A 12,829-nucleotide genomic window follows, 5' to 3' on the forward strand; every position below is an offset into this window, starting at 1 on the left:
CCCTACGGTGATGACAATTTATTTACGATGATATATTAATCAGCATTGATGATGTAGAGCCACTCACAGACTTCCATCTCCTGCTCCTCGCACTTGGCAAAGCCAGCATCGTTTGTTGCTATGCAGGAGTAACGGCCTGTGTCGCCTTTGTGCACAGCATGGAAAACCTGGGGAGGAGAAAAGGGAGGGGAGGAGGACGTGAGAAACAGAAGGTACTGTGAGGGTATATGGTATAAGCAGCTCCCCCAGGCTTCACGGTGGGCTGTGAGACATCTTTCTTTTTCTAAAAAGGCAAGCGGCATTGGCAGCGATCAAAACCAAACAGCTAGGATCTTCTTCCATCATTAATCTGCCCTTTCCCCACTCACCCAGATCCTAGAACACCTAACCTTCTTCAGACTATACCTTCCTTGAAAGCCATGCAATGGCTTTTTTCTTTTACAAGCAACCTTAAAAATAACCTGTCCAGCGAAACAAGTCTTGATTATGTCTGTCAGGGCATTACCAGAGTGCCTGTGGTGGGGTTCAAGGTGTAGGAGGAATTCTGGAGTTTGGCATTCGATTTTGTGTCTGGTGATAAAGGTTCACTGTTGCGGTACCAGCTGTAAGTGGACTTTGGGTATCCCTCGTTTTCGTGGCAGTGAAGAGAGGCTGTCTTACCAACAGGTACAGCTTTAGGCACAGTACATCTAGGAGTCATAGGTTTCACTGTGGGAAAGACAAAAACCATGTGAACAGCACTGCTGAGCAGAACTAAATCATTTCTGACACACTTTCTAAGATGGCTGTGCTACAAAGGCATCAAAACTTTCCACTATTTCCAGCTGGTTTTAAACAACTTCCAGAGCGCCACTGTTTTGATTCTGGAAAGACCCGCAGCCTCTCCTGTTAGCTAGCAGAGCTTGCAGAGCTACCTGGGTTTGAAGTAATACCTTGGACTGTGAGCTGGATATTTATCTCATCTATGGTTTTAGTATCAAGAGGCGCTGCCACTTCACAGCGGTATGTGGCAGTGTCCATCCGAGTGGTGTTTTTAATCACCAGTGACGTCCGGCTCAGAATTTCTGCACGAGTTGCAAAGTCTCCTGATAGAGGAAAGAGAGAGAAAAAATTCAGGGTAGGCACGCAGACTGATTTTAGCCGTCTGAATTAAGTGGTTGATCTTGGACTCTTTCTGGAGTCAAGAGAACCAACTAAAAGGAATTTGATGCTTGAAAGTTAAGAGCCTTCCTTTGGCCAGTAACCACAAAGGAAACCAATGCTGCTAACCATGTAAGAGGATGAACTGGAAAGCACTGCTCCAAATCTCAAAAACTATGGCAAAATTGGACTTCCGAGACAGTCTCAGGTCTTGCCTCCTTTGGAAGATTCATTCAGATGTGGCTGTTGGTGCCATCTAGAGTGTTGGAGGAATTCCTGATGGAGTCAAGCCCTCCTGGCAGTCCTGATTTTCACCCTCAGGCCAAAGAGTCTGCTTCTAACCTGCTGCAAGGCGCTGTGCTACCCTCACAGACCCCCTCTGAAGCACAGGCAGAGCCCTCAGGTGTTATCTGGAAAGACAGTCCTGAGAGCTCAGACACCTAGTGACCACGCAAGGACCAAGAGGTGCTGGAGGAGGGAAGCTGGAGCATTTGCTTTCTTACCCAGGAAGTATCTCCTACACAGGACCTCGCTCCAGCTCTCTGTGGCTCCCTACTGCCACTAATGAGGGCAGAGAGCAGAGAACATCCTGCTCTCTCTCCATCTTGCACTTGGACTGCTGAACTCTAGTGCCAGAAGAAAGCAGCAAGACAGCCAGAGGTCCTGCCTTTTACAGACTTGTTTGTTCTCAGCTGTACCGTTTCTGAGGCTGTTTTGGAAGTCTAAGAACAATGTATCCTCATACCCTGCATTTTATTGTCAAAAAATACATAAGAAGTTTCGCCATCTCGGATTTTCTTCCACTCGATTCTGGGATCTGGTGTTACGGTGGATTTAATGATGCAGGACAGCTCAACACCTAGCAGGAGAAATAAAGGAAATACAGATTAATAGGAAGCAGCTGTATTTTTGCTCTGCTTTGAGCAGTCTTGCACAGTGTTTTATTAGCAGATGCTGCCCACAAAGCAAAGCCTTCTCTTTCATCTGCCTCACAAACAGAAACACTGCTGGGTTCCAGGAGCTATTGGGGAAGATGGATTTTGGCCAGCAAAAATAATAGTCCAACAGATATCAACTATGGAGAGAAATGAACACACTGTTCTCTACAGGCTCTAACTTATGGCAAACAAGACCTTATGACAGGGTGAGTCCACAGCACTGTCTCGCTGCTAATCAGAGCCTACAACATGAGTCAGGGATGCAGAATCTCCCTGGGTGGTGTCTGGTAATGTACTGAGGACCATGACCCCTGGGGATAAATTCAGCAAACCCACTCCCCTTTGAAGCAGGCATTGTCATCTCCATCTCCTCTGCAGAAGGCGGCATCGCAGCAGGGTGGAGAGGTGGCTCACCCACTATCACATTGCACGTTTGTAGTAGGGCCAAGATAAAATATAAATTTCCCGACCCCCTTTTCAGTATATTAATGGCAAGGCGACCGCCTTTCCTCCTTTTGGGATCCAGTTCAAAAAAGCACTTAGGCAGACGCTTTGCAATGCGAAAGGCTTGCAGGGGACTCCAATAAACCATTTCAATCAAGTGCTTTGCTGAACAGGGAGAGATACAGACATATTCTTAAGCACATTTCTGAATCTCAGGCTCTCTGCCTCCCCCAAGAAACCAGACACCATGAGCAATAAGCAAAATTGTTCTCAATTGTTTGGCCTGATGCAAATCCCCAGGCAGAGGGTAGTGCAGCCATCGCGCCAGGCAGCCAGCGGGCCCCCGCAGCACTCACTCTGAAATTCCTGCACCACGGGCTTGGTGTTGCTGGATGTCAGTTCCACAGCCGAGACTCTGCAGCCTGGAAAAACAAACAGAAGGTAATAAGAAATAGCACAGCTCATAAGTCACCCAGCTAGAAACACACTGCCTGCTGAGAAATCTTCTCAGCCAGCTACAAGGACTAACTTCCCTAGATAAAACCTGTTCCTGGCTATTAATGCCGGTCCAGCAGGCCTAAGTTTATTTAGGAGTTGTGGTGTAAATACAGGAAAATATCATTGTTAGAAATAGCAATTAAAGAGGATGATTAATACAATGGCACAAAACCAGTGCCAGCACAAGCCATTTCCTTGTGCCTTGTGCTTATTTAGATGGTAAAGGAAGGCTTACTCTGACGATGCAAGAGCGAGTGTATTGTTTTGCAGATTAATTTGATGATCAGGAAAAGACAGGAAGCAGACCAAGCTCAGGAGTTCCGCTCAGTTCTTCCTAGAAGATGAAATGTGCCAGGCCTCTCACATAGGCCCGTTACATCTTCAACTATTTTAAGACTTGGCGTGGTAATGTAAAATGCAAGGTAGTAAATCATGAAAGAGCTGCAATTCAGGAGAAAACAGAGGAGTTCAGCTCTTTGGGTAGAGTCCCAGCCAGCCTGACACTGGGACAGAAGCTCAACCATGCAATGCCACAAGGCATCCTTATACCACAAGCTATTTCTCTTTACTGTCCTTTCTCTTGAGCACCAAAGTGTTTCCAAGCAATACAGTTATTTTCCCTCTTTCATGTATTATTTTATTTTGAAAAATCTGCCTTCCGTGTCTTTTCTGCTGTGCGTTTCACTGGAGCAGGTACCAACAACATTCACATGCTGCTGGATACCCACACGTACCAACCACTCTCCTGAGGGAGAAGGGAACAAGCAGGCAGCTTCTGGCACGGCGCAGAAGGAAGAGGCAAGCTGTGCCTTCATCACAGAGGGTATTTTGGAACCCTCAGTCAGTATGCACAAAACATAGGCTGCTCCAAAGCCCTGTCTTACAGGAGCAGGATACATACTATAATGGGTGCCAGATAATCAGCTAGAGGGGCACGCCACGGCCCCGTATGCAACTTTGCCATTACAAATCCCATCAGAAGTTTGTTGAAATCTAAGGGAGGATGTCCGCTGCCTTCACTGGGCATTCGATCAAACGGCAAGTTAAAGATGACGGAAACCAGTGCCTCAGTGACATGAGATGTATCTAAAGGTTAAAACTGTCCTATTCAGAGTAAAAAAGTCATAACAAACCTGAATAGAAAGAAAGGGAAGCTGAAGGGAGATGTGGAGAAAGGATCTTTAGCATCATGACACAGCTGGAAATTTCTACATGCTGGCCAAAGCTTTTGGACAGAAGAGAATCTGACAATGCAGGGGCAAAATTCCTCTGGTGGAGTGGATCAGACAGTGTAACAGAGCAAGGCAGCAGTCTGAGAAACACCCAAGAGCTGTGAAGTCCCCCGCACTGAGAGCTCAAGGGCCTTGAACACCTAAAATCCTTTCAGCGTTCTTGAAATGTTCCCTGACGATTCTTGTCCCTCACTGTTTGTTAAATGCTGCCACTTTCCTGGGTGCCTTGGCTCTTGGTGCTTACACCCCAAAGACCCCTGGAGAGAGCTGAAGTTTGGCAAGGTTTAGAAGCTGCCTTTGTGTACAAAATAACTGTTACTCACATAAAAGCCACCGGCCGATGCAAACTAGTATTTGGCCCAGCCAAAACTGCTCTTAGCAGGACCTTTCCACCCTTCCCCCTTCTGCACTTGAGACATTCATGCAGCATTTGGGAGAAATCCAATATTGAACTAAGATGATAGTGCTCTGGGCTATGATGTAGCTATTTAGGAGGAGTCTTGTGTATCAGAGCTGAGTAACAGGGCAGTGCAGCAAGCACTTTGCTTTCAGTCTGCTTATGCTTCACTTGGTAGAGCCAGAAGAATGCCATTTCCAGAGCTGGTTCTCGGCAGGTCGAAGCAGGTGCTCCAGTCTTGGTTTCTTTCAGTCAGGAGGTGGTCTAAGCAACCACAAGTAATTTGTTCACGTCTGCTCTGAAGCAGAGTCTATTTTCCTCAGGCCTGGTGCTTCCAGACCTACCCCTTGAAAAAAGGTAATTATGCCACAAGACACTGACACGTTCTTTTCGCTCTGTTCATCCTTTGATCCTCTCGGGTGTTCTGTCTGGGGTTGTGATCCTTGCTTTTTGCTCCCTTGTGAGCATAAACAGATTTCACTAATCCCAGCAAAACCCCAGAGCATTAGAAGTAGCTAGTCACCAGAAAACAAGAAAGAGTCTTGGGAAAATCCTTTTGAAATCTTTGTTTTCAACAACAGTGTAGGGCATGTCATACAAACGAGGCATTTGATTGCTTCTGCTGTGAGATTCAGCCACCCGTGTGCTGGGCTGCATCCAGAGCAGTGTGGGCAGCAGGGTGAGGGGGGGGATTCTCCCCCTCTGCTCCGCTCTGGGGAGACCCCCCTGCAGTGCTGGGTCCAGCTCTGGGGGCACCAACATCAGAAGGACACGGACCTGCTCGAGCGGGGCCGGAGGAGGCCACGAAGATGCTCGGGGGGCTGGAGCACCCCCCTGTGAGGACAGGCTGAGAGAGTTGGGGGGGTTCAGCTTGGGGAGGGAAAGGGTTCCTCATTCCTTAAAGGAAACTTGATGTACCAGTTTGGGTTTTGTTATGCAGTCTTGCTTACACAAGATCTTTTTTTGAGAAAAATTGTGTCCCATCAAGCAGGAAGCATGGTAACAGTTCTACTGAAGTCCATCTACTGTAGCTGCAATCTAAGTTCAGTTGAAGGTGGAGACAGCAATACCACAGTGTTGTGTTACTTTGAAGGAGTTACGACTCCTTCACTCCAAGACAGTGGGACTCCACCAGACTCCGGCCCCATCTCGTTTCTCGGAAATTGTTCACAGCAGGCTTTTTCCCACCCACTAAACACAAGACATTTAGGCCTATCCCCAGGCACAAAGCAGGATGTCAACAAATTTTAGACAGAAGCTGAGTCCTTGGAGACTGTGTGAGAGGTTCTGACATTATTACATGTATTGACTGTGGGCAGAGATCAATGGGGCTGCTTAAATCACGGCTAAAACAGATTTATTCTTCCGTGTGTGGCAGAAGAATACTGCAAATAGCATGTTCTAAATTACGAGAAGACTACAGCTCTGCAGGGAGCAACCCGAAACAAAAACCTCAAGTGACCATATAGCTCCTTTCCAGCTCTTCTCAGCATTACTTTGGGGGGTCCCTTGTTCCCCAGTCTCCCTGGGGCTGGAGGAATCTGCACCAAGGCAGTGCTTCCCAGCTGTCAGCACTCTCCTGGCCAAGGAGCCGGGGCATCTCTGCTATGTCACATTTGCCAGCTGTTGGCCAGTGTTGTCTTTTTGGTGACCACACTTAGGGGTTGCTTTGTTTTGTGTGTTAAATCACCATTAGCGGCGACTTCCACCTTTTAAAAAGAGTATTCCAAAGAGGTTCCTTTAGGCCTCTTTCAGCCCAGTGCAAATAAGCAGCAAAGGTTTTGTGTTATGTAAATCTCACTTCCAAGGCACCCAGGATCTGGAGAGCAGCCGGGCCTAGACGTGCATTCCTTTCCAGAGCAGCACGCATGCCACAACAGACGCACCTACCAGATCTGTATGTGCTACATCTCCGAATACCTACCAGATCTGTATGTGCTACAGACTCAGCCAGACATATGGTTGAATCCCAAATGCCATCAGTTCTCCAAAATAGAATCCAGGACAAGGCAACGAAGTCTATAGCATATTCTTATGGCACTTCTTTCAGCTAAAGAGATCCAGCCCATGCTTGTTACTGTGACTCATTATCTGAATCATTTTAAAACGGTACACTGAAACTATAGCTTCAGAAAAAACCTAGCAGCTTTATAGTCATCTATACTGTGTTCAATCTCCTCCATAAAAAGGTTTAAAGTAAAGCCTGACCTTCCATCCCAATCTCTTTGTTTAAAAACTCTAGGCAGAAATTCGAAGAGGAGGTGAAGTATTCCTAAAGTATTATCGACAAGGTAAAAAGGATGACCAAGAAACAGTTCAAATAAGTTGCTGCCAACAGTCTATGCAGCAGTATCGTTCAACGCTTCTTTGCCAATATTGCAGTTATCTGATACGGTAATTTTAGTTAACGCACTGTCAGGCACAAGCAGTACAAAAACATGCAGCTGTATTTAAACACCTGCCCACTAAAGCAACAAAAATATGCCTTGCTTGAGGTGTCCATCATCACTAAGCCATCGCTTGATTTGCAATTCAAAACGCAACTAAGCCATGTGGGAATGCTGCTACAAACCACATGCCTTGTTAAGCATCTTCGCTTTCTGGATGGTTACTCGGTGTAGCAGGTGTGCTACGGAGTGAGAACGAGTGATATATTGTTAGGTGTTAGAAGCGTGTTAGCCGAACCCTCTGCGTGTCAGCAGATTTATGACTGCCAGTGTGGAGATGCCCCTCGGGGCATCCATCCTCAGTACCGTGAGCTGCAGTGAAAGACGCGGTGACAAGGACGGGACAGCAGAGATGATCAGAGCAGCAGGCCGGACACCAGAGCTGCTGTTAAGGGCAGCCCAGCTGACCCCAGGACTGTCCCTGCCTTAGAAGAGGTCTGTGTGTGTGTGCAGGAGGGAGGAAGCTGTTAAATGTGTGAGAAACCTCCAGAGGAAGAGCAGAGGAAGCCACACAGTGCTGGGCTGGAAAAGACAAGGAAAAGGGAGGCCAGGTTTCTGCCCTCAGCTTATTCTGAGCAAATCACCATAAGCCCTAAATTTCAGAAAGAAATCTGCATCTCGGAATATCCATTCTTTTGTCTCTCAGTGTTTCAGGCTCTTTATCCTCCCTCCTCTCTATCTCCAGCACATCTCATTGCGATTCCACAACGCAACTCGTGCCAGTGCAGACAAGGTGGCATAGGAATGAGATCCAAAAAACCCCTAACCCACTCTGCTAAGTTTTGGGGGTTTTTTGTCCAACTGTCCTTTGGCTGGCATTTTGGGAGTAGCTTAAGGGACTTAAATGTACTTGTGATCTATAAAGACTGGATTTATAAAGGGTCCGTAAATGTTTTGTAGCACTGTCTTAACTTTGACCTCTGGTCCAAGGAGCTGGCTCTAGGTTTGCTCTGGCATCCAAGCCACAGGTTAAAAGCCCCTTCAAGCTGCTACAATGGAGCAGGCAGTTGGACCATGCTGGTCAAGTCACCCGAGCGAGCTGCACGCCTTTCTTTTATTCCAGCTTTCCGTGGCGCCTCCCGGAGACCAGCAAGCCAAGCCTGACTCACGGGTGGGCTGCCCTGCTAGAGAACAATGTAGATGTGCAGCCAGAGATTAGCGGACAAAAGCTTAGGAGTGACTCCGTTCAAATTAAGTAACAGATGGACCTGATCTGTGTGGGAGCTGATAACGGTTATAAAAAGGCCATCACCAGACTGTGGCCAGCCCACCCTGGAAAAACCCACTCAGTTGTAAATCCTCTGTGCCGTTATAGCTGCCTGTGCTAGTAAGGCTTTATTTTTACCAGCTATCATAAACCAGCATGGCTTATTTTAGATGCATGGCTTGTACCGCTCCGTTAAAAGGGTGCCAGAGCTCTGATAGACACCTACAAACAGAGGAGATGTGCCCGCCTGGGCAGGGAACATGAAGCATAATTAACCTAGAGAAGGCAAACGCAACATTACAGCGCAGTGTTTGGCATCCCACATGGTTCTGGCTTTTGCTTTTCTCCTCTCTAAGGTAGCTAGCTGATGGCACTCGTTTCTTCTGAAATGCTGATAATCAGGGAGTCTCTGGTGGTCTCAGCAGGACCAGAACCCCACAGGACCAAGCTGTGCGGAAGACTACTGAGTATCTGTGTTCATCTGAAGATGTAAGAATTTCGGATTTTCCTCTTAATTTGCTCTCTTCCCGCTCACCACTAGAGAAGGCAGGGAGATGCCTGTCTGCGAATAGAGTACGTACAGTTCTGGAACGAAATCTTAAACCTGTTTAAATCTCCTGATTTAAACTCCTGATTTAAACTGGCACCTTAAAGACCTGACTGTATTTGCTGCAGAGAAGGCCCATTAGCATCCAGACCATGCACGCAGCCTTTTTTCATTTGCCTTTTTTCCCCCCCTTTCGGGCAGGAGGATTTACTGTTCTACCTCCTAATCAGACAGCAAAGCCGTTGGTATACACACAGCCTACACACTCACCCTCAGTAAGTGAAACAAGTTGCTATCAAGGAGATATGGAGCTCTCTTAAGACAAAAGCCTCTCTGCAAAGCAGCGTCTTTCTGCAGACAAACACTCCTCCTCTCTCCCCTGCTGGGAGGGAAATGTAGGTGTTGCCTGGTGAAGACCGCACAGTGCTTTCTGGTGGTTTCCCAAAGTTTGGTTTCGTCACATTGGGATGCAGCTGCAGACACGCTGCCTCAAATATCCATCTGACAAGGGCTTCTGGAGGTGAGAATTTCACAATCTTTGGTTGCCGTTTTGCCCGTGGCGTTGCAGTGTGTTTAGAGATGAGATATTAAGGCCCCTCCACCAAAATGAGACAGCCTGCTCTCAAGATCAGATTTGCACGCCACCCCCTTTGCAAATCCTTAGGCCCATGCTAGGATGAGGCATCCTGAGCCATGCTCTGGAGCTGTCTGAACAGGAGGAGTTCAAGCTTACTCACGGTCTTAGAGTTAAGTCTGAGCTCTTGGCTGGACGTGTTGAGCTTGGACCTAGTCCACCAGCAGGTTCTCATGCTCTGCCCTCCCTAAGGGAGCACAGATGGTTTTAGGAGAGAGCCAGAGCCAAGCCCATGGCTGGCAACCTGAGGAGAAAGCTCTGGGTGGAAGGGCCTAGCACGCTTAGCCCATTTTACTCAAACAGCTTTTCACCCATCAGGACAGACACGGCTCGAGAGACCAAGAGCCAGCTCTGCAAAGGTATCTCAGTGCTGCTGACATCAAGGGGAAGATGGGCATTTAATACTGTGCAGATGTGGCTGTACGTGCCTTGCCCAACATCCTAATCTGTGCGTGATCTGATCCTAGCTCTCCTGTTTTCCCAAGCTCATACCCCAGTTTCTGGCTCTTCTCCTGGAAAGGACTGAATGTACGTGCGAGACAGGAAGGAAGCAATACTTGGGTGGATGACTAATATCTAATACTTAAAAGAGATTAAGATGGAAGCAGCAAGGGCTAGAGAGTTTCCAGCACGTCAGATTGCATCTCTTTCTGTAACAGATTTTGGGCCATCTTTGGCTCAAAGAAAAGATGGAAAGAGTTAGAATTTGCCCCTCAAAATCTAATGGAGAGGGAACAGAAAGGAAACATGAATAGGAAAACTGTGCATAGAAGAGGCTGTTATTACCAGCCTTTGCATTCCTGAATTGCTTCTCCCTTCCCAAGAAACGCGAGGCTGAACTGAAAGTCTCATTTTCTTTGGGTAAGCAACAGGGAATAGGGCACGAAGCTTCTGCATTGCACAAGATACCACTAACCAGGGGATTAAGTCCTGCCCGGATCATTTATTTTGCCTTGCTACCGGCCTCTGAGGTCAAGCCCCTTACACAGATGCTTCGGGCTTGCGATGTCAGCCAACTCTCTAGGAGGAAAAAACAGGGGCAGGTGGCCGTGTGGCTCTGAGGGAAGGCCATTAGGCAGGAGAGCTTCTAATTATGGCCGTAGCAAGTCTTTGGCAAAAGCCAGAAGAGAAATAAGACAACAAGGAAACAATTACAGATCGCTTGGCTAGGAATGTATCAAAACAGTCACATTGTACTGAGCACCGTTCTTGCCATTTTCATTAACAAATGGACAGTGTAATTAGATCTTCAAACCGGTCTGGCTCACAGCCAATACGGACCATGAACATTAGTGCATTCACAGAAGATGGGACGTGAGGGGATCTCAGGAGGTCAGCTCGTCCCCACCTCTGCTTTAGGGCATGAAAAGCCAAGGAATACAAACTGGCCGGGCCCCTGGATGTCTGCTGAGGTTCTCACAGCATCTCCCCATGATCACGTTCATCTGTTAAAGTGCTGTACATTTATCAGTTAAGCCTCAGTCCCTTCAAATTCAGTAAGGATGTACAGTAATTCAGTAAGGACATACAGTTCCAGTACACTGGAGGAAAAAACTGAAAAAAATGAGGAATGGGAAGTCACAGGAAGAGTAAGGAACACACGACTTCAGCTGGCAGTGGATGTACCATTTTGTGACCTGTTTACCAGCTGAGAGTGCCTTACAGCAACAAAAGCAAACGCCAGGAACGAAAATGGTGAGTGCCGAAGTGGGAATATTTGCACAAGGCAGATTTGAAACCAACCCTTCCTGCCTATTCCCACTTGCCTTCCATTGTTTCCCTAGACAGCCCCAAGAATTGCCATACAGGCACATCCTACGTTATTTCTCACTTCAGCGAGTCCCTTTCCTCCCAAAAGTGGCAGATGCTGATACCAAATTAGTGCAAAGTGGGAGGGAACCAGCAGATAACTGTGATAAGAGCCAGGGGCAGTGGTCTTCCTCCTGTCCTCGCCCTTCCTCCCAGCAGGGCTCTCCTTGCAGCAGACAGATGCTAAGGGAAGTCTCCGGGGCAGAGTCAGGTCAGTGGGACGTGGCAGGAATCTACGGCCAGGATCGGGGAGACAGAATGAACTGTAACGGGAAAAGGGGCAAGTTCCTTTATTTTTGTCTTGTGTGGGAATTTGACTCAAGGATTGCTGAGAATCTCATAAGCCAAAGTGACGTTTTCCAGGCTGAGCGCCAGCCAACGCGCAGAGTTGATCTCAGCAGGTATTTGACTTCGACAGGAGCTGGGATGCTCGGTACCTGCCTGACCCTGGCTTTTGATGAGGGCACATATATTAAAAGCTGCCTGAAATGCAAAGACAGGAAATAAGCGGATATGCTATCAGCACCAGGCTTTGCAATACTCTTTAGTGTCTGGCTGTGTCCCAACCATCAATACAGAGACTTGCAGGGTTTTAGCCTATAATCCTCTATTCCTCTGTCTGTGACTCTAATCTCTTGATCCTCCGTTCTCCTCCAGCTTGACCAACAAAACACAGATCTGAAGTTCTGCTTATCAGAGACCAACCATGTCATCTTCCTGTGGAAAATGGGAGTTGGGAAGAGACTAGTAGTCATCAGAGCCAAGAGCTGAGAGTAGGCTAGAGAAGGGAACAGGAGAGGGCGTGAGCAAGCACACAGAGAAATCATTTATGACAAGACTGAAAACAGCTCTTTTTAAGAACATTTTTTCCGATTTTACAGTATCATTTTTGTCTTTTTTGCGTGTATAATTCTAGCCTCGGGTATAAAACACAATTGTCTAGCTAATGCGTTGCACAAAACATGTACAAATGAACGTTGCAAGGGACTGACTGCAGGCACCGAGGGAACATTCACATCTGCCTATGAGCGTGCGACCAAGAGCCTGTGAAACTACTGCCGTCATTCCACGCTGGAGAGGTGGGGCCATCTTCTGTAAGGCAGCTTTGAAGCTTTGCAGCGAATCTGTCAGAACAAAGGCTGCAGATCTACAAGGGGAAAAGGCATTCGGTAGAAAGCTGTGCGAGCCATGTGCATGCCTGAAGACATGTGAGTTGGGAAAATGTTGTTCTAGGGGCAGCCCTGAACCAGGCGAGCAGATCTGATCAGACTTAACATCAGCCTGAGCATGGGCTGCAAACCTGCAGGGGGAGTTGCGCTTGCAGGTTCAATAGAGATTATTTTCTTAGAACGTATATCGGGAATTAAAGGGAGCCCAAATGAAGTCACAGACAGATAAAGGATGAAAAGCTTGACATAGAACACTGTTAGCAAGATGCTGGCATAAATAAGCAGAAGAGGGAGGAAAGTAATGCCATGCCAGAGCGAAGAGTGAGGAGGAAAGCCATTCTGGCTTGTCCCAACCTGGATTCCTGAC

The 12,829-nt window shown here is 47.4% G+C and overlaps 1 protein-coding gene across 1 annotated transcript in view; it reads right to left on the minus strand.

Annotated features, from left to right (window-relative positions):
- Positions 1 to 12,829, minus strand: part of JAM3 (junctional adhesion molecule 3) — a 31,299-nt gene that overhangs the window by 4,872 nt on the left and 13,598 nt on the right. The window contains exons 2-6 of the mRNA XM_074894961.1: positions 2,879 to 2,944; positions 1,886 to 1,999; positions 933 to 1,085; positions 506 to 708; positions 68 to 167 (exon numbers count right to left, since the gene is read on the minus strand). Coding sequence (XP_074751062.1) covers positions 68 to 167; positions 506 to 708; positions 933 to 1,085; positions 1,886 to 1,999; positions 2,879 to 2,944 — 636 coding nt within the window. The remainder of the gene's footprint in view (positions 1 to 67; positions 168 to 505; positions 709 to 932; positions 1,086 to 1,885; positions 2,000 to 2,878; positions 2,945 to 12,829) is intronic.

This window comes from Strix uralensis, chromosome 26 (genome assembly GCF_047716275.1).
Source record: "Strix uralensis isolate ZFMK-TIS-50842 chromosome 26, bStrUra1, whole genome shotgun sequence".
NCBI lineage: Eukaryota > Metazoa > Chordata > Aves > Strigiformes > Strigidae > Strix > Strix uralensis.